This window comes from Equus caballus, chromosome 2 (genome assembly GCF_041296265.1).
Source record: "Equus caballus isolate H_3958 breed thoroughbred chromosome 2, TB-T2T, whole genome shotgun sequence".
NCBI lineage: Eukaryota > Metazoa > Chordata > Mammalia > Perissodactyla > Equidae > Equus > Equus caballus.
This window is the reverse complement of record NC_091685.1, coordinates 81,714,601-81,734,337: the sequence shown is the minus strand read 5'-3', so window position 1 is coordinate 81,734,337 and position 19,737 is coordinate 81,714,601. Positions and strand designations below refer to the sequence as shown.

The 19,737-nt window shown below is 38.7% G+C and overlaps 1 protein-coding gene and 1 long non-coding RNA gene across 10 annotated transcripts in view; one reads left to right on the top strand and one right to left on the bottom strand.

Annotated features, from left to right (window-relative positions):
- Positions 1-19,737, bottom strand: part of LOC106782873 (uncharacterized) — a 38,428-nt gene that overhangs the window by 14,205 nt on the left and 4,486 nt on the right. The gene's annotated exons all lie outside the window — the stretch shown is intronic.
- RXFP1 (relaxin family peptide receptor 1) overlaps positions 10,536-19,737 on the top strand; it is a 109,425-nt gene continuing 100,223 nt past the window's right edge. For 2 of the 7 annotated variants that reach the window (XM_014737915.3, XM_070261447.1), the window contains exon 1: positions 10,540-11,088. In XM_014737915.3, the coding sequence (XP_014593401.2) occupies positions 11,040-11,088 (49 nt within the window). In that variant the 5' untranslated portion in view covers positions 10,540-11,039. Of the gene's footprint in view, positions 11,089-19,737 lie in introns of all 7 variants that reach the window. The other 5 variants (XM_070261443.1, XM_070261445.1, XM_070261448.1 and 2 more) reach the window with 5 other exon arrangements.

The window sequence follows — 19,737 nt, the reverse complement described above, 5'->3', positions numbered from 1 at the left end:
TGCTCTCACAATATTTCTTAAAAGAATTTTCATCAGTAATAGTATTACAAATACCTATTTTTCAAACTGTCAGAAACATGTCTAACATTATTATACTGTATCTATTTTTGCCTTCATATTTGTAACTTTCAGCACAGCTCTTTATTTTATTTTAGCTTGCAGACAGTTTTCCAAAGAACATATGTGTCTTTCATTTCAGAATAACACACAATTAAAGACACTGCATTACCTTTCAAAAAACAACTAAATTAAAATTGACTTCACATATGTTTATAGATTTTCCAAAAACTGCAAAGCGAACTCTGACTACATATCAAGTTAAGTTTTTCTAAAATCAGATGTGATTATATGGGTGTGGTTTGCCACCAATAGCTTGTACCTCCTGTTAAAACAAAGCCACATTTTTTTAAATACCCTATTTGCACTATCTATTATTATATCACCATTTATGTGATAACGTAAGAAATAGCATTTAATCAAAAATAAATTTACTTTTAGAGTCCTAAATACATACTATATTAGAGAAAAAATAAGATTAGCTCTTGTAATAAACTAATGCCTCACATTAGTTTCCTAAATCTTATGATGTAACTTAACATCCAAAGGAAATATTTTTCATTCATTAGTTGAAGATTTGAAATTGCAAATCATTAAACATGTGTGCCTAAGAATTTAATTTTAATTGGTTTTAGGTCCTGTATATTAAAAATGTTTATGTGAAGCACTTTGAAAAATTAGCAACATATATTTGTTTACTGCCTCTCATTGTTCAGCTCTCTCAATACCAGCTCGTCTACTACACGTTGACTAGTGCAAATAAAGGGAACTTTGTGGTAACAAGGATACCTTCGGACAAGGCTACTTTTTGGGACTTTGGGTTGCTTTTCTTATTGCATCATTTAATAATCAAGCATGGTCTTAATAACAATCCTGCTCAGATACTTATTTTAATGAAGCTGGGAACACCAGTTCTCCCAGGCTTTCAAAAGCATATAAATTACTACTGTGATGTGGAGACTTAGAAAGCACTTGGGCAAAATTAACAAAAATGAATAAATTGCTGGAGTTAAAGAATAATTACTATTTATCCTAGAGAAAAAAAAAGACGAATCCAATATTGATCATCAAGGATATGCAAGTAAATAAAGTTTCCCATCAATTGACTAATTTGACATAATACATGTGGATTCATCTTCTCTCCAACTCTACTCTTCCTGATCCTTTAATGCACCACTATCTTCCCAGGCTCCTCTCCTCCAGCCAATCACTGGATATCAGGTACCAGACAGAATGTCTAAGGTGTCCCATCAGTTGGCTAATAATAGTCTCAGAGACAAGAGGTCCAGCACACCAGGTTGACCCATTTCACGTTCACTTCCAGAGCCTCATCCTCCTCCTGCCTGCCCTTTTCCCTCTGTATCAATCATTAGTGCCCAATAGTCCACTAAGCTTTTGTCAAGTCCCTGTTTCATTCTTGGTGTTTCCAATTTGAATTCTCATGATCTCACTTGGCTTTATTCCAGGATTTGCCTCTTTGTGCCTGGTTGAAGCTGCCATTTCTCTAGTACCTCCTCTCTACCTCCCCTTGGTGCCAACACTTGCACATCCCGCAATATTCCACCAAGAAAATTTCTTATCCCCCTATAGCAATCTGGTAAGATATTTGACCTTTATAAATACATGACTACTTGTATTTGATATATTTACAGATTGACAAGTTGTAGAGAAAACTCAACTCCACATTTCAAAAGGTGAATAGCAACCTATAAACGTGATAGGAATGAGGAGCCGCCAAAATCTGTCTTCATTAAGTTTTTACACCCAGACCCACTTGTCTGTTGTGTTTGATCAGTCTCTGGAAGATACAATAGCTGAGAAATCCCCTGGAGCTGTTTCGTGGCATGCTAACATGAGCAATAGCCAGTTATCTGGAACATAATTTAGAACTCTCAGGAACTCAGATGAACTCTAGGAATTCTAAAAGAAGATTAAATGAGAAATGGGAAACACATTTTTGTTTTCACAACTAGGATTTCTTATTCTAACACCTTCTTATGTCACTAGCACAGTCTGAAGAGTGTTATCTCACCAGGAGGAAAGTGAATATGACAAAATCGATCTGCCTTCACATAACAAAATCATAAACTTAATGGCATAATTATATATTACTTTATAATATTTACATTTATGATATTGTGATAATAGCAGTTACTTTTAATGTTCTTCACAAGCTCCACATACACCAACTCATAAAGCCTGACAATATTCTCTTTCAACTTATATTCGTTAGTTATCCATTTATCTGTCTTTTCCTTTGCCAATTTTTCTTTTCCTCAGTTCTCACCTCCTCCTCTGCCTATTGCCTGTACTCACTAACTCTGAACATCTCTGAAGACTTTTTCAGCCTTGGTACTATTTCCTTCTATACTCACTGGCATAAGAACTTTGGGGTGGTGGGTGACTGTGGATCTGCCCACCAATCCTCCCCATTCCCCATCTTCTGCTCATGTGGCCTATACTACCTTCTAATCATCAAGATAAATACATAATCTAGTCTCAGATAATTTTAAGACCCTGTTCCCCCAGATACAGTGCTTAATTCAACACTGAGCATGTAGCCTAAAATCATAGACTTGCACGAATAGCTCATTAATTAGACTAGGAGATGTTTCCTTGCTTTGGGGATCGTGGATCACGGACCTGAAAAGATAAGAACCAGGGATTACCAGCAGCCATTATCTCAACCACACAGAGAAAGTCTGTCTGAGGTAATAAAGTAGAGAGAATCAGAGACAAAAAATAAAGAGAGAGTGAAGGAGAAAGAGACAGACAGAAACAGAGACAGATAGATAGAGACTTGATGACCTCAGATGGGTTGTATATTAAGTGGAGAGTGAAAGAGAGAGGCATGGGGGCAGTAAAAGCAGCATAGTAAATCAGGGAATTATGTCCACAAAACTTTTCTAAGAAAAGAACTATAGAGTTGGCTATTAACACATGAAATTAATTAGCACCAAATAAATAAAAACACAACTAAGTCCTTGAGAGAGTTGTACAACTACAAGGACTATTAGCCTGAGCTAAAATAAAATTTTTTTTTTTAAAAAAAACAGTGATTGTTCTATAACCTTGGAGGCCAGTGGTTAAGTTTAGTGTGCTCCACTTCGGTGGCCCAGGTTCGGTTCCCAGGCGTGGACCTACACCACTCCTCTATTGGTGGCCATGCTGTGGCAGCAGCTCACAAACAAAAAGAGGAAGATGGGCAGTGGATATTAGCTCAGGGCAAATCTTCCTCAGCCAAAAAATGAAATCCTTGGGTGCCCAACCAACTGAAGGCAAAAAGGAGTCTGTGAAGTCTGCTTAGCCCCCAACTCTAGACACTGGAGGGCATATTCTCCGGAGTGTCTACTTTAGATGTGGAGAATTCAGATAATGCAAAGGAAGGTCATCCAGAGTGCAGACCAAATGCCAGAGTGGACAACGGACTAGGAAGCCCCTCCCAGGGAGCAGACTCAGCCTAATCAAGGAGCATTCCCCATCCTCAAGGTAAGATGCCTCACCTCATCTGCCCAGCAGGGTTTCAGATCTGCTACACACAACTCTCTGCAGGTTTCTCCTAACCTTCCCCTTTCTGTTGAGAACGGTTATTGCAATTATCTTGTCCCCATTTCACCATTGCATACTGGGGGCAGATAACTTGTCTTTTTAATTCAGAAATGTTTAGTCAAGAGAACCCACAGCTAGGTATCCTGTCAAAACTACCTACCATACATCATCCAGAGACCCTGAACTATGAACCTGGTACTGTGACTGGATGTAACTCCTGGAATGTCTCTCTTGGAAAAGAGGTTAGTGTATTATGCCTACAGGTGATCAGGAAGGCAGATTGAAGTTGTCATTCATACTGTTCATCAAAATATTTCTGCTCTCCTCCTTCTAGGCACAGGGCTGGACTGTCCTTCCCTTACCGCTTTGAAGTCAAGCCAATAAAATGTGAGGAGACATGATGTGTATTACTTCCAGATAGAATCTTTAAGAGCCAGTGTGCAATTTGCCATATTGTCTTTTTCCTGCCTTGATGATCATGGATGCATGTGTCAATACAGAACCTCCAACAGCCTGGTACCTGAGAGACTATGATGATCAGAGGCCGCTACTGACCCATGATGGTCATGTAAAGGGAGAAAGAAATTTCTGTTGATTCAAATGACTGAGATTCTGTGATTGCATTTTATCGCAGCATAATCCAGCCTATACTGACTGATAGACCTTCTAAAAACAAATGGGAAAAACGACTTTGTTAAGAAAGGCTTTTTCTGCAAAGATTGCTATAAGGCAGATAATGATATTTTTCACATCATTGCAAAAATCCAGCTCTGTACCCAAACCAAAAGTTAGTCCCCTGGCTAGGAAGGGTAATACCTGGAAGAGGCCAAAAGAATGAGGAAACTCTGACTTCCCAACCAACCTTTCTCCAAGATGCCCCACAGGACAACCTCTGAATTACAGAGGTAACAAGGTCCTCCTTCATCAAGTGCCAATCACTGGAATGTATCATGGAGTTGTGTGACATAAACTCTGCCACACGAACCCACCTAGCATTCTCCTGGCCTTGAAGTGAAAACCAAGACAGCAGCCTTTAAACTAAGGGTTAGAGACTCCAGCAGATGCCAAAAGGGAGACCTACAAAGGCAGTGCCTGGACTCATTGAAAAAGACTTCAAAACCTGGTTAATAGCAAACTGAGTGTCCCAAAGTTGAAACCATTGGCAGTCTACCAGGGTTTTAAAGGACTTGTGCTACCAGAGAGGCTTTGAGCCTGGACTGGATCAGTTGTTCCCACATCATGATCCATAGATGGAGTCTGGGGAATTTTTACTCATCTGCAGTGAAATGAGAAAAAATAAAGGCAATGTAAATTTTTCTTTTTTTTTTTTTTCTTTTTTTGCTGAGGAAGAGTCACCCTGAGCTAACCCCATTGCCAATCTTCCCTGTTTTTTTGCTTGAGGAAGATTTGCCCTGAGCTAACATCTGTGCCAGTCTTCCTCTATTTTATATGTGGGTCGCCACCACAACATGGCCACGAATGAGTGGTGTAGATCCACACCCAGGAACCAAACCCCAGCCACTGAAGCAGAGCACACCAAACTTAACCACTAGGCCATAGGGCCAGCCCCTGTAATCATTTTTAATGAAAGTAAATGTATTCAGTTTAGAGAACTGTTCTGTTTCAACATTGTATTTTCCTTCATTTTGTGGTATTCGAATGTCCTTACATTTATGAAATGATGGTGAAAGATAATGGTAAGTAAGCCTTTTATTGCTGTTATTAATGTTTTTACTTGACAAAATTAAGTCTGGCAAACTTATGTTGTCTCCATTGTTTTTATTAAAATTCTACGTAATTATGAAACAATTATTTTTATTTGACCATCAGATCTAAAAACTTCTGAAGGACTATAAATATTTATACATGTAATATCTGATGATTATTTTTAATATAATAAAATGTAACCTGACAGAATCTTAGAGAAACCTTTTGTGCCATACTCTAGAGCTGCACTGTGCAATATGGTAGCCACAAGTGACGTGCGGCTATTGAGCACTTGAAATGTGGCTAGTCCAGATTGAGATGCGCTGCATGTGTAAAATACATACCAGATTTAAAAGACAGTAAAAAGAAAGGAATAAAATATCCCTTTAATAATTTTTATATTGACTACCTGTTGAAATGGTAATAATTTGGATATAATGAGTTAAATAAAACATATTATTAAAATCAATTTCACCTGTTTCTTTTTATTTTTTTAATGTGGCTACTAGAAAATTTTAAATTGCATGTGTGCCATGCCTTGTGTTTTTATTAGACATCCCTCTTCTAAAGTCAAAGTGTGTTCATGATTAACCATGATTAAGACTGTGTTCTTTCCGGCAATAGCTTGTGTTGGCATGCCTTTCCAGTCACACGAAGCCATAAGAGCTGACTTACATCTGTTACACAGCAGTCTCATCTCCCTGACTGAAGTCTCTGCTCTCTCTCATTTTTTGCATCACATGGTCATGAGACTAGTCTTTTTTATTAATCTCCTTTTGATTATATCAATTCATTGTTCAGAAATTAATATCAAATTTTATTTCCTCCTTTCGGATATCTAAATTAATCAACCTAATGTCTGACACCCTCCAACAACTCATTACCCTGTAGCTCTCCAAAACTGTTTCTTGTTATTTTCTGGCATAGACTCAGCCAGACCTACTGTTTGCATGTGCTTATTCTTTGCATGCACTTGTCTTTGAAGTGAAATGTTGTTTCTACTACTGTCTATCAGTCCGTGACCTTCTCTGTCTCCCACACTCATGACACAGATTTTTCTTACCTAAAAAATCTTCCATAGTTGACCCCACCTAGCTCTCTGTACCAGTTTCCTTAATGCCCTCTTGTATCTCCTTTACTAGATTATGTTCATGGCATCAATTTGCAATCACTGAGAGATTTTATAAAAATGTGTTTTAGGTAACTCATATACATGCATTCTGTCTCCATACTAATTTATAAATTACTTTGAAGTAAAGTATTACAGTCATGTGTTGCTTAACAACAGGTATACATTCTGAGAAATGCGTTGTTAGGTGTGTTTCCTTGTGATTTCCTTGCTATGTGAACATCATGGAGTGTACTTACACAAACCTAGATGGTATAGCCTAATATACACCTAAGTTGTATGGCACTAATCTTATGGGATCACCATCGATATGTGGTCCATCATGGACCACAACATCATCATGTGCTGCATGACTGTATTTCATAAAACGACAGAAATATAATGCATCTAAAAGATCAGCTATTTGTTTTACAAGTGAGGCAACTGAGGACCAGAGCATTTAAGTGACTTATCAGAGGTTACATGGCTAATCAGTGGCAAAACTGGGACTAGAACTCCCTACCTTTTACTGGTACTCCTGGAACAAGCCACTCTTACTTTTCTAATTTATTCTTTCATCCAACATGTAGAAGATGCCCCTTGCCTAAATCGGGTAGTCTCAAGTGAGCCACACAGAGGCATTAGCAGCAGACTGAGAGTGGCTAAAGGGGAGAACACTGGGATTGTTAGCATAGGGCTAAGAGCGCTAAACCTCCTGTAGGGTTGACCCCATGGAGTGAAGAACAAGCTAAATCACGCGCAAATGAGCTGGGATTAGAGGCAAGTCTCCTACTGCAGCAGAGGAGCTGAACTGCAATCTATCAACCTGAAGCAGCTGAAGCCTAACTATAATGACTGGTCATGTGCAATGGGTTTGCAAGGAAAGAAGGAAGGAAGATGGCTGCTGGAGAGCATGCAGGTTGCCAGATATGAAACAGCAAGTTTAGTTTCCAGGTCCTATCCATCAGCTCAATCAGCAGACTATATTGCTCTTTTTGTAATGTCTGTCTTGAATGAGGTAGGCTCAATCTAGATAGAATAAATCTGAAACTTGACTATCTTCAGTTACAATGGTTTGAGGGAACTAAGTAAGGCAAGATTAATAATAATGAGCTCTGCGCAGAGTTTGCACTTAACAAATGCTGTCAACTGGTATTTATTGCATAAGATGATGATAATGGTGATAATAGATAGATAGATAGTAGACAGATAGATGGAATTGAGCTTGTTAACCCTGTTCTCGTGTTCTTCATACTGTCAATTTTGCAGAAAATCACTAAATTCAATGTCCCTATTATATCCCTCAAAGGCAACACATGAATCCACATGAGACTAGTTTACCATCTAACGGTTGATGTTCTGCTAAAATGATATAATAGCTTCTGATCACTTCCATCTAGGGTGGAATTGTTAAGATTTTGTATAAATATCTTTCAACATACCTGTACCTATTAATTGCTCTGTCCCAGTTGCACATTATGCTTGATATCATTCCCCAGAAGTAATTTCATCTCAGCATTGTTTAATTAATGCTAAATCGAGACAGCTAAAATTGTCTTTTGGCATGACTTAGAGATGATGAGTATCTCAAGAGTGTTGCCTGATGGACAGCTGTCAATTAGAAATGGATCTGTAGGATGAACAATTTGACAGCGTGCGTTTTAGCCCTTGGATTGCAGTTATTCTTACTTTATGGGTTGGTTTACTGTTATCTGAATATCGCTACATCGTGAGCCTCTGACTGAGATCTTCCCAACCTCTTTCACTGGAACTTTCCCAGGTCTACAATCAAAGAAACATTTAATAAAATGGCTATTTCTACTGTTGAAAATGATGGTGGTAAATAGGTTCAGAAGTATGGACAAAAGCCCTTACGTGTCATTATCTAATTTTAAAATATGATGCTGAAAACAGAGTAGTGTATTTCAGTGGTGGTGGGGTAGAAAAGCCACAAGGTTAGAAACTTGAATCTAAATAGTGCAGAATCTGTATAACGCTTGTCTGGCTTAACTCACTAGGTTGTTTTGAGAAGTAGTTTTCAAATTGAAGCTTTTGTTATTATTCAGAGAGCCTCAATAAGGTTTTAAGAAGAGGTTCCAAGATAAGAAAGGGTGTTAACCTCTATTAGCCTGTGTCAGTAAGAAATCTAGGGTGGAACCCCCTGACGTGCTCAGCCTGGCAGAGGCAGTGACACCGCAGATTCTACAGGGCCCATAGGGCAAGTTTGTAACAGAACAATGTGGGCAGGAAGGGAAGGTTAGGAATACATGATCTGTTTGTTTTTAAAACTCTTTAACGTATGTCTTCAAACTGCAAAACAAGAAAATGAGAAAACATCTTTTAAATTTTAGGTGAGAAAAATTCTTATGTTAATTATCCGGCAAAAATCAATCCTTAAACATTATTCAGGGAAGTCTTTTGCTACAATGCAGCTTTTCTGAACCAAGAGCAAGTTTGCTCCCCAGGGGACATTTGCCAATGTCTGGAGACATTTTTAATTGTCACAACTAGGGAGTGCTATCGACATCTAGTGGGTAGAGGCCAGGAACGCTGTTAAACATCCTGCAGTGGTAAGGACAGCACCTCACAGGAAAGAATTCTCTGACCGAAAATACCAATAGCGCCTGCTGCAGTGTGTTATCGGGTTACTCTATGTTCACTGTTGGGGTTTGTCCACCAATATACTTATATGAAACTAACATTCCAGATTCACTGTCTTTGCCAAAAATAAGAAAGAAGTGGTATCCTGCAAAAACAAGTGTCTAACATTGTTCCTTCTGCTAAATATCTATTTTGGAAATCTAATATATTCTTAGTGAAATGAGAAATTATTTTCAAGTTTTGCACTGATAATTTCAGATTAAAAGTATGTTGTGTGTATATATGGTTAAAGAGGACCTCCTGCGTACTGGCCCACTAATTGTATATGTCTGTGATATCGGCTCAGGCAAAATATTAAAAGCTAACCAAATAACATCAGGATTACTTTGAAAACCTCTGTATCAACAGCTTGCATTTTGACGGACAATTCCCAAAGCAAGTTCCTCAGCTTTATTGTTGAGAAGCTTCTTATGGGTCCCCCTTCAGATGTTGCCCTTGACATGTCCCACAGCATCCTTCCAGAAAACACTATTTCTAAAATAAATAAAAAGTCATTAACCCCTGAAAACATTTCGAGTACTATTATAAATAATAAACACTTATTGAACATTAAATGAGCGTTCAAATTCGGTTAACTGTAAGCATTTCTATCAAAAGAACCGTGTCTTCATTAAATACATCTACTGATAAATGAATAAGGACTTGTGAAGATTCCTATACCTTATTTCTTCTTTCATGGTATTAATCACTTCTACAGGAAAAAAAAAAAAAGAAAAGCAGTGTTAATATAACCTTTTAGCCACCATTTAAAAATAGACTTCTTATGTTGAAGTCAATGATACAAAGACATGTGATTTAAATAGATTCTACGTGTGGGGTGGTTAGAAGGCATTAACCTCAGAAACAAATTTCTCATGTCAAGGTGCTGCCCATTTGTTCTAGCAATAAATTATCAAGTTGCAAAATAAGAATGATACGGCCTGGTTACAAGAAAATGCATTTCCTGGACATGTTCTTTGCATTTGCAGGCATTTTCCCCCCTGATAAAAATAATAAAAATCATATGAATAGCTGCCATTTAGTAATCACCTATTATGCGCTAGGACCTCTGCCAGACACTCAGTGTGCACTGTGCTGATCATCACAGCTACCTTGCTAGATAGATGTTTTCCTCTGGAAAGCCCAGGTTCCGCCAAGAATAAAGAACGACGCCACTCCAAAGTAACAGACCGTGGATCAAACCCAGGAAGGCTTTACTCCACAACCAATGGCATGTCGTGGTCTCCACCGTAGTAAAACTCATGAACTCAAGAAACTTTAAGGTTTGATTTTTATTCCTTTGTATTTTCTTTGAACAATAGCCTCTCGTTCAAATGCCTAAATTCAGACAGATCATAAAAGATTGCTGTAATTACACTTCTATTGTTGCCTTATAGTTAATTCCACAAGGCATTTTGTTCTATGTAGTTCTGTTCTTTTCCTCTTCCCAAGTTTTGGGGGGAAAAATATTTCTGTTTGTAATATATCTCTAGTTTAATTTCTTTCTCGTAGCGTGACTTCCATCATTCAGACATTTGTCAGGGATCATACGCACCCTCATTTGTAGACTGTCACAGGACATGGAAACGAGATGTTTACCGTCAGTGAGAAGAGCCTGTGTATCCCTGTCTGAAACTTTCCTTCGCTGCTCAGCTTTGTCTGTGTTCCTGTGGGTGTGTGTGTGCGCGCATGGTGTGTGTGTGGTGTGCGTGTGTGTGTGTGTGTGTGTGTAAAGAAGGATATTAAGACTTTCAGAGAAAGAGGGTGGGGAGGAGAGATTCTGAGAGGAAAGGAAGAAAGAAAAGAGGGAATGGAAAGAGAGAGGGAGAGGAAATGAGAGAGGAAGGAGGGAGGATTGCTTTATAGCTGCTAAGATTGCAGACAGAAATAGCACACAACCACCGTGAGCTGTACGCGCCTCGGAAACCAAGACCAAATTGTATTCACTTTTATTAATCAGTTGCTCAGAAAGAAGGAAATGACATCTGGTCCTGTCTTCTTCTACATCTTGATTTTTGGAGAATATTGTAAGTATGTCCGGCATTTAATTCTGTATACCTTAGTATTTTATGAAATAATCACAAGTACAAATGTGTATTACTTACATGTATGCTTTTAAGATAAAAATGTTTTTTCTGATAAAACTAATCTCACTTCAAAATTATCCTTCTTAATACATTTCTGGTATTTATATTAAAAACTGGAATATATTGTCAGAGTCAATAGTCAAGCAAGACTAAGGTGTCATATAAACCTATGCTTCTTAACAACCAATTTGCCTAATTGATATTAACAATTAATAATTTTATAACATTTCGAAAGGAGTAGTCTGTGAGGGGATTGTGTTCAAGGAATATGCCCATTGAAATATTCTGGGGAAGTCTTTCCATTTGTCCCAGTTTCTGTGTAATTGTAACACTTCGTTGTCCTAGTCCTGTGTGATTACATATCACAGGTGTGCCTCCCCACGGAGACATGCATTCATAAAACTCCTTTTTTATTTAGCAAGGTTTCTCACTGTTCCTTGAAAGAAAAACAAGGGAAAGCACAAAGCAGTGACAAACACAGACACACAAAGAGCCCAAATGGATTTCCTACTTTTGCCATAATGACAATTTTTGCGTTCTCCATGTGTGTCGTGGTTTATCATTCAGAAAATCTGTTTTTTTAATCAAGGGACAGAGTCATTTTGCATTTAGCCCTATTTAAATTGTATTATGTAAATAGAAACAAAATGTTTATGTTCCTTAGGCAATAATGAGAAAGTCAAAGCAAATCAAGACATAAAACTTTCTGGGTACATTTAATGTCTTATGGTGCTGGGAATAATTAAACTTTAAAAATTTTAGAATTCAGAAGCATGTTTACATGGCTCTGTCTCTCAAAAATTTGTAAAAGTTTGTTTACACTAAGATATTCTATTGGGGAATGTCTCAGAGTAAAATTCAGCCCTAACTCTCCCAATTCTGATGGCTTGTACTGTACCAAAGTGATTTTCTTTTCCTTTCTCTCTTTCTCTCCTTCTGACCTCTACTGTACCTCACTTTAATGGCCAAATGTGGGAAAGAGCATCAAAACCAAAAACAAGACTCAGAATCCTGAAGAAACATTCTCGTTCCATCTCTAAACTTGATTAGTGACATTCGCATTTTATAACTAGAGGGGGAAAAGTCATATTGCAAACCACCACCAAAAAGTGAATGTTTCTAATTATAATCCAAGGGTTTAAGCTATCAGTTTTTGACATTTGCAGCCAACAGTCACATAAATCAACAACATATTTTGCCATTTCCTACTCCATTTCAATGAATAAACCTTCCAAAATAGACACTGTAGAATGAGTAATTCAAGGGTATGCAAAAGGTGTTCAGGGCAAGTCGAGAAGCAACTTCGACTAATGTGTTACCAGTCATTTCAGGTTAGTAAAAAAGTTGCATGTTTACGTGTTCTCTTTTGTTATAAAAAATTATTTTCATGAGCAAAAACTAGATAATAATGATGATTACAATAATGTCAAAATCCTCCAACTTTTTAAATTTATCTTTTGATTTAAAAAAATTTTGATAATGCCATGTAAGTACCTGAGAGCTCAGAGTCTCACTCTTCCATGCTTTCCATTGGGGATGAGGGTTTAAACAGCTGATGCTGAGTTTGGCAAGCAAGGTTCCAGGCTATATTGGTGTCAACTGGGTGGGTGGGGTGGAGGGGCATTTGACAGGGACCCACTGAAACAGCAACTCACACCTGCGACTCACCTTTTAGTTTATCTCATCACCCAGCCCCACCTAAAAGAGGCTTTCCTATACATATAACAAAAGAAGTCAACAACTACATAAAGGCAAGGTCTTAAATCTCTATAACCATCCCATGGTTGTTGTTGCTTGTTTGTTTGTTTTTAATCCACTCTCCTGTTGCCTGGGAAAGGCAATATGATATCATGGAAGACAGCTGACCTAAGGTGCTTAGCAGCACTACCGTGTACTAGCTTTATGATTTTTGACAATGACTTACCCTCTCTGAGCCTTAGTTTATAAAATGGCAATAAAATTTTTTACCCTTAGTTTGTAAAACACAAATCTTTTACCCTACCTACCACCCAGAGCCCCTATTTATTACATAAATTACCTCCTTGAATCTTCACAACTCTGCTATGTAGATACAATGAAGCACAAGAGAAAGGCAAGACCCAAGGACACTCAGCACCTCGTCGCAAGACTCAAGCTAATGAACGCCAAGATTTGAATGATCTCAAAGTCTATGCTCTTTCCCCTAGACCAGAACATTCTCTGTAGAGATAACATGTATAAAAGGGCTTTGAAAATGTAAAGCCCTTTATAGAATTAAGCAACTATTAGTCACCCTTTTAACCAAAAATACTTATTGAATGCCAGTTACTTTAATGAGCAATAGGACTAAGGGGTGACTGCACCACAGTCCCTGCTCTGAAAGGATGGAGTGGAGAAGACAGAAAGTTAATCTAAGACTACCAAACAGTGAGACAAGGGCAAAAGCTTAAGTGCACCCAGAGAGGGGACACATTAAGATTCAGAAAAGGTTTCCTATTGGCCTTGATAATTTTTCATTCCTTAAAAGTTCTCCTGTCTGTAGCCTGGTTAGCCATATTGTGCCAGCGTTACTTTCTTAGTTCTGATAGTGTACTATGGTTACATAAGATTTTACCATTAGAGGAAGCTGGGTGAAGGGTATATGGGACCTCTTTGTACTATTTTTGCAACTTCTTGTGAGCCTACAATTATTTCCAAATTAAAAGTTAAAAAACAATCCCCAGGAAGAGTTGTATCACAAGTCGCTATCAGCAAATGCTTTACTCATTACTGCAACAGTATCATTAAGCAAAAACAATCATTTTACATAATACTTTGGACAATCAGGGAACAAGTGAGGAAACAGGAAATAGAAGGGGCCCAAACAGAATGTTGATCCACTTTAGCATTTTGCCAAGGACTAGCCCAGCTGGTAAGGTCCTCACTTTTAGGTTCCAAGTGAATACTTACAAGACCACTTGGTCCTTGCCTTGGATCCTGGCACTGACATATCTTCTAGCAATTCTCTTCTCTAACCATGCAGGGGGGAAGGGAAGAGGCTTTCCCAGAACAAATCACTAATACATGAAAAACAGACCATTCATACATGAAAAAGGAGAATACTGACATATTTCCCACCTCCAAAAAATGGGAGAATAAACTTTCCAATATGCAGACTACAGAAGTATCTAATATCCCACCTTATATTTTTGAAAGTTGCTAACAATTTTGTATTGTTCTTACTATGAATTTGGAATCACACTTTTAAGTTTCACATAGAATTAAAATTGGTGTTTGGGGCCGGCCCAGTGGCGCAGAGGTTAAGTTCGCAGGTTCCGCTTCGGCTGCCCAGGGTTCACCGGTTCAGATCCCAGGTGCAGACATGGCGCCGCTTGGCAAGCTGTAGGCTTCCCACATATAAAAAGTAGAGGAAGATGGGTACAGACATGAGCTCAGGGCCAGTCTTCCTCAACAGAAAGAGGAGGATTGGTGGCAGATGTTAGCTCAGGGCTAACCTTCCTAAAAAAAAAAATCGATGTTTGCATTATCATAATCTGTATAAAGGTAAACTAATTATTATGTTTAAGAGCTAAATCATTTTACAAGCATAATTTCACACCTTAGGACAAACTTGTTAAACTGAAACATCTGGAGTTGGGTATTCTAGTTAGGTTTATTTTTATTTTTTAGTCTGAAAAAACTGTAAGCATTTATACCCTTTTGATCTCAAGCCCTATGTTTGTGGTTATGGGTGTGGTTGTTTTCATATTTACCATTTATCAAGAGCTGTCCATGGACCATGAACTGTGCTAACTGTTTTACAAACATTGTCTAATTTTATCCTTGTAACAACTCTAAGAGATATTCTCATTTTGCAAAATAGGAAACAAAAAATGAGAAATATTAAGTAGCATGAGTGGCATCCTCCTCTAGGAAGTGTTGGAAAAGAGATTTTAATCCAAGTCAGTCTCCTTGAAACGCCTATGCTAGTAAAACATGATGCAGTTCTAACACTTTCTAAAACTATAGTATCTTAGAACTAAAAGGGACCTTAACAGATCCCCTGACCTAGCCTACTGGTCTTTAGGCAAGTTAGACATATCTCCATTTCAGACATAAAGCAATAAAGAAATATTGACCAACCCAAGGTCACAAAACTGGTAAATCCAAAGAAACTTTCCATGAGCTGTAGCGAGGTCCTCCCCATCCCAGAGAAGTTCAGCAAGTCCATGCTCAGTATTTATGGATCTCCTCCTATGGGCTGGTGCCATCTGCTTTCCATACATTTCTCAGTGCACACCAACAAATGATGAATTAGGGTGCACATGTAAATAATTTGAATGTACAGAAAACTAGACTTAACCAGCATTGACCACAGGATTTTGCTTACAAAGCAGTTTTGTTTGCATCACTTGGCACAGAGCTAGATACATAGGAAGTACCGATAAACATTGACTTAATTCCTATATGAGCTTACCTCCCCCCACCTCCTGGATATATTCTCCCCTCATTAACTCCACAACCCAAGTAGCTCTATTTCCTGTCTTATATGTAGTGATCCAACACCCTCTTGTCTTCTTCACTTCTGCTCCTTCACCCATCACCCTGATCAGAACCAAAACCAAAATCACCTTCCTTCTTTGGAGATAAGCTGGGGCAAGTTGTGAATATTTCAAATGTAGATTTCTTTCTCTGTCACCACACAGATAAAGGTCAAATAGAAAAAAGGACAATATAAAGTGAGATCTCCTGTTACTTGTGTTAGAAATTGATATTTTCCTGTTAAACAGCTGTATTTCATAGTAATTTGGACATTTGATTTTTTGTTAAATAGATTCATCTTATAATTATTTTAGTATCACCTGAATTAACTAGAGTCACTTTATTTCTTAAATCTTCTATGATAATGAATATGTCTTTCTAAAATGATCACTGCTCTCAAAAAATTCTCTGAGAATTCTTTTTCGGGAAGGGGACTCTCAGGGCTTTTTCAGGAGCTGCTCCAGGCCACACGGAGCACTTGCCTCCGGTCATTGGGCCAGCTCGTCGCTGCACCTCTCTCTCCCCATCATTCTTCCTCAAATTCCCCTCCCATATCGCCCCAGGAACCCCAGTTCTTATTCTAGAATGAAGAAAAACGCAGCTCTCTCTCCTTAGCCCATGTCTCCAAATTCAATTGTAGGGCCATATTTAGTCAAGGTCTCACTTGAACCAAAATGTCACCCACGTGATTAGCTACAAAGAGGGACAGCAGATAATCTGACATATTCTTTAATAGTAAGATTAACCCTTTTTAAAGGAAGTTGAGATTTTAAATAATTTTTGTATTTTTGTTAGACGATTGAGTATGCACTTGACTGAGCAGCCATACAATTACTGAGCTAATTCATTGATGAAAACATGTAGTTATGCTATTGTCTCCTAATACTCTGTTCTCTTGATTCTCGCCTAATTCATTTAAAGAAAAATAATGCAAAGATTTCTTTCTGCCTCCAGCACTCTGAGTCGCGAGTGAATTGCCATCTAGTTTGACATTTCTCTTTTATGTCTCTCAAGTACTTTTTTCATTTAAGTTTCATAAAATTAGACTTTTTTGAGTTTGAAGGAATCTTAAAGCTTATAGAGTACAATGTCCTCACTTCTTACACAGGAAGAAAACGATGCCACAAAGCAGTGTTCCCTTTTGTTCTCGGTTCTATTGTTCTTTAATCGCTTTAAAAGTGGGCCTCCAAATTTTGTACATAGGAAAAGAAGGGCAGGAAATATCAGAAGGGTAAAACATCACCTTCAAATGGAAAACAAACTAGACTGGGGTTATTAAAATAAGTTTATTATCCACCCAAATTCTAGCCTCAAAGATTAAGACTTTGCCAATACATTAAGCAAGGATAATTGTTTTTCACATAACTGCCTGGTAGATAAACATTTTAAATCCTTCTCACAACGAAGGAGAGAATGGCCAGGGGAAAGAAGGGTTCTGATTACACCTCCCCAGGTCCCTGCTGGCAGTCAGGTCCAAAAGCAACGAAAGGGGCTTTTAAAATTCTCCGAGTAGATTAACATCCAGTGGATGTTTTCACCATCTACATTCCCTCTCCAGTCCGTGCTCCTCTGCTATTCCCCAGACAGCTAAAGTGTTTTTAAAGATACAGCCTTTCCATCACACGCAGATAATGAATCTGGCCCTCGGGGCCATCATCCTTCTATGGAAGGGAGCCTTTATGTGCTGCAGGTTGAAACATGAGACTGAGCGTTGCTTTACAGGTGTGCAGGGAAGCTCCAGTGGAAGAAACTTTGCCAACTTCTCAGGAGTAATTTGTGGACCATCAGAATTTCCCTGACACTTCTAGTTTCCAGACAGATGCTTTCTTTTCTGTGCTTAGCCCCATATACTTTGGGCACCAAATACCTATGTGTTTAACCTCTCCCGTAATCCCTTCCTCCCCCCAGAAAAGAATACCATGTTTTCTGTCTTTCTGCCTGTGCTGAGGCTGCTGCCAGAGAGGAGGGACAGTTGAGACTTTGTTCCTCTTGTGTAGAGTCACCTTAAATTTGCTCTTTCATCCCTCTCCCCACCTCAGCACACATACCATTTCCTGAGGTGGAATAACATGTTTTCCAATTTTGTGGGGATTGAAAGGACACTTAGAGGAGCAATGCAATGCATCTTCACTGTTGTGTAAAACTACCCAAAAGTGTTAACAATTTATGATTTGGTAGCAAATAAGTCCCACACTGGTGGTAAACTATCCATTACCATGCCAGTCTGATTCCCTATTTATCTTGTGGGATGAGACTGTCTTTGCATGTGGGTTCCAGATACTGAGATGAAGTGGGTACATGAAAATTCAGCGAGTCTTCCTGGCCACTTTCCCAGCTCCTTCAAGCTTTCATCCCGCTATGTGCTCAGTTTCTCCTCCTTTTCATCTCTCCCACATAGAGTTTGTTTAGGGCCAAGTGGAATCTCCTTTCCTGGCCTCCGAGTAGCCCAGATATTGATTTCCAACCCTAATCAACCAGTTCCTCTTTCTCCCCTGGCACTGATGTCTCCTTTTTTATCTTGACTGTTCTCTCTATTCCTTAGCCTCATCATGCCTCCTGACAAATACAAAGAGAAACTCTCCTCTCTTGGTCCCAAATCTTACAACCAGAGTTCTTATTTCTACCTACCACTTCTCCCTAATATTCCCTCCTCAAGAGTTAGGACTTTCTTAGAATATAGTTGCCAATGAAACATACTTTATGCAGGTTGAAAACACATACCCAGGGCCACCCCAGTGGCGCAGCAGTTAAGTGTGCACGTTCCGCTTCAGCAGTGCATGGTTTGTCAGTTCAGATCCTGGGTGGGGACCGCTGCACAGCTAGTCAAGCCATGCTGTGGTAGGCGGCCCACATATAAAGTAGAGGAAGATGGCCACCGATGTTAGCTCAGGGCCAGTCTTCCTCAGCCAAAAAGAGGAGGATTGGTGGCGGATGTTAGCTCAGGGCTAATCTTCCTGAAAAAAAATACCCATTTTGCAGTTACCTGCATTCATGGACATTTTGGCTAATTTTTGCATCATTTAGTAAGATGATTGCAATACCTGATCCTCAGAGTGCAAGGAAGTTATGACCCCGCAGGTTTCTGTAGTTGTGGCCACTTTACAGATAAATCTTACGTTATAGATTAGAAATTGAAATGTTCTAGAATAAAATATGCAAATGGACATGAATTGACAAATTTTGAACAAAACTTATAAATGTAAGTGCCTGGATCTACTGAGAGAAATCAGATAAGCTACCCCCATAAAGCTTTTTGGGAGCTTTTATCCAGCCCTCATATTGCGAGTATAAATTAATGAAAACAACTAATGGAGTCCTCAGGTGCCTCAGACCCTGGCTTTGGAGATAGCACAGCATTCACACTGCCTTAACGTTCACTCACAAAACCTCTGCCCCTTGTCTTTCTTTTTCATCCTCTTCTCTCCTCCTCCCTCTCTCACCCCAGCCTTTGGATATTTTAACAGGTTTTTCCCAGAGCGGGCTAGGAGTGTTTGACTCATTTTCAATAGTCTAGAAGATTAGCCATTTTTATTTTCCAAGTTGTGGCTGATTTCTTGGAAATTGCAAAAATGCCTCATGGTTTATAAATGTTTCTACTTTCTCACACATTTCAAACTTAGACAAGACGTCATCAGTCACGCTTTCTGTTAAGCTCTCTTAACCTCCATGTAACCTCCCTCTTTGTGTTCGGATCAAGGGAGGTGGCTCTTTTGGCTAAGTTAAATGTAGATTTGTATTTCTGCCTTTCTGATTGCAGTCTTTGCCCCTGATCTTGTGAGCTTACAGCACAATTTATGATCCCTGGAAAGCGGGATTGTTTTTGTTTGTTGAAATTCAAGAACTTTTCTCGGGAACTGAGCATTCATCCCCAGTGTTGACCTGAAAGGATGTGGTAAATAATTTGTCCATGAAATTCATTTTAATGGGAAAAATCTGTACAAATCTTTCTGTAGTGCTGGCGGCTCGTTGGCATCTTTTTTCAAAGTTTCTATGCCAGCATATGTAGCAAATTCAATATTCTTCTCATAGTCCATTAGAGCCATTACTCAGAAGGAGCTGTGCAAAAGAAATTAAATAGACTTATTCTTT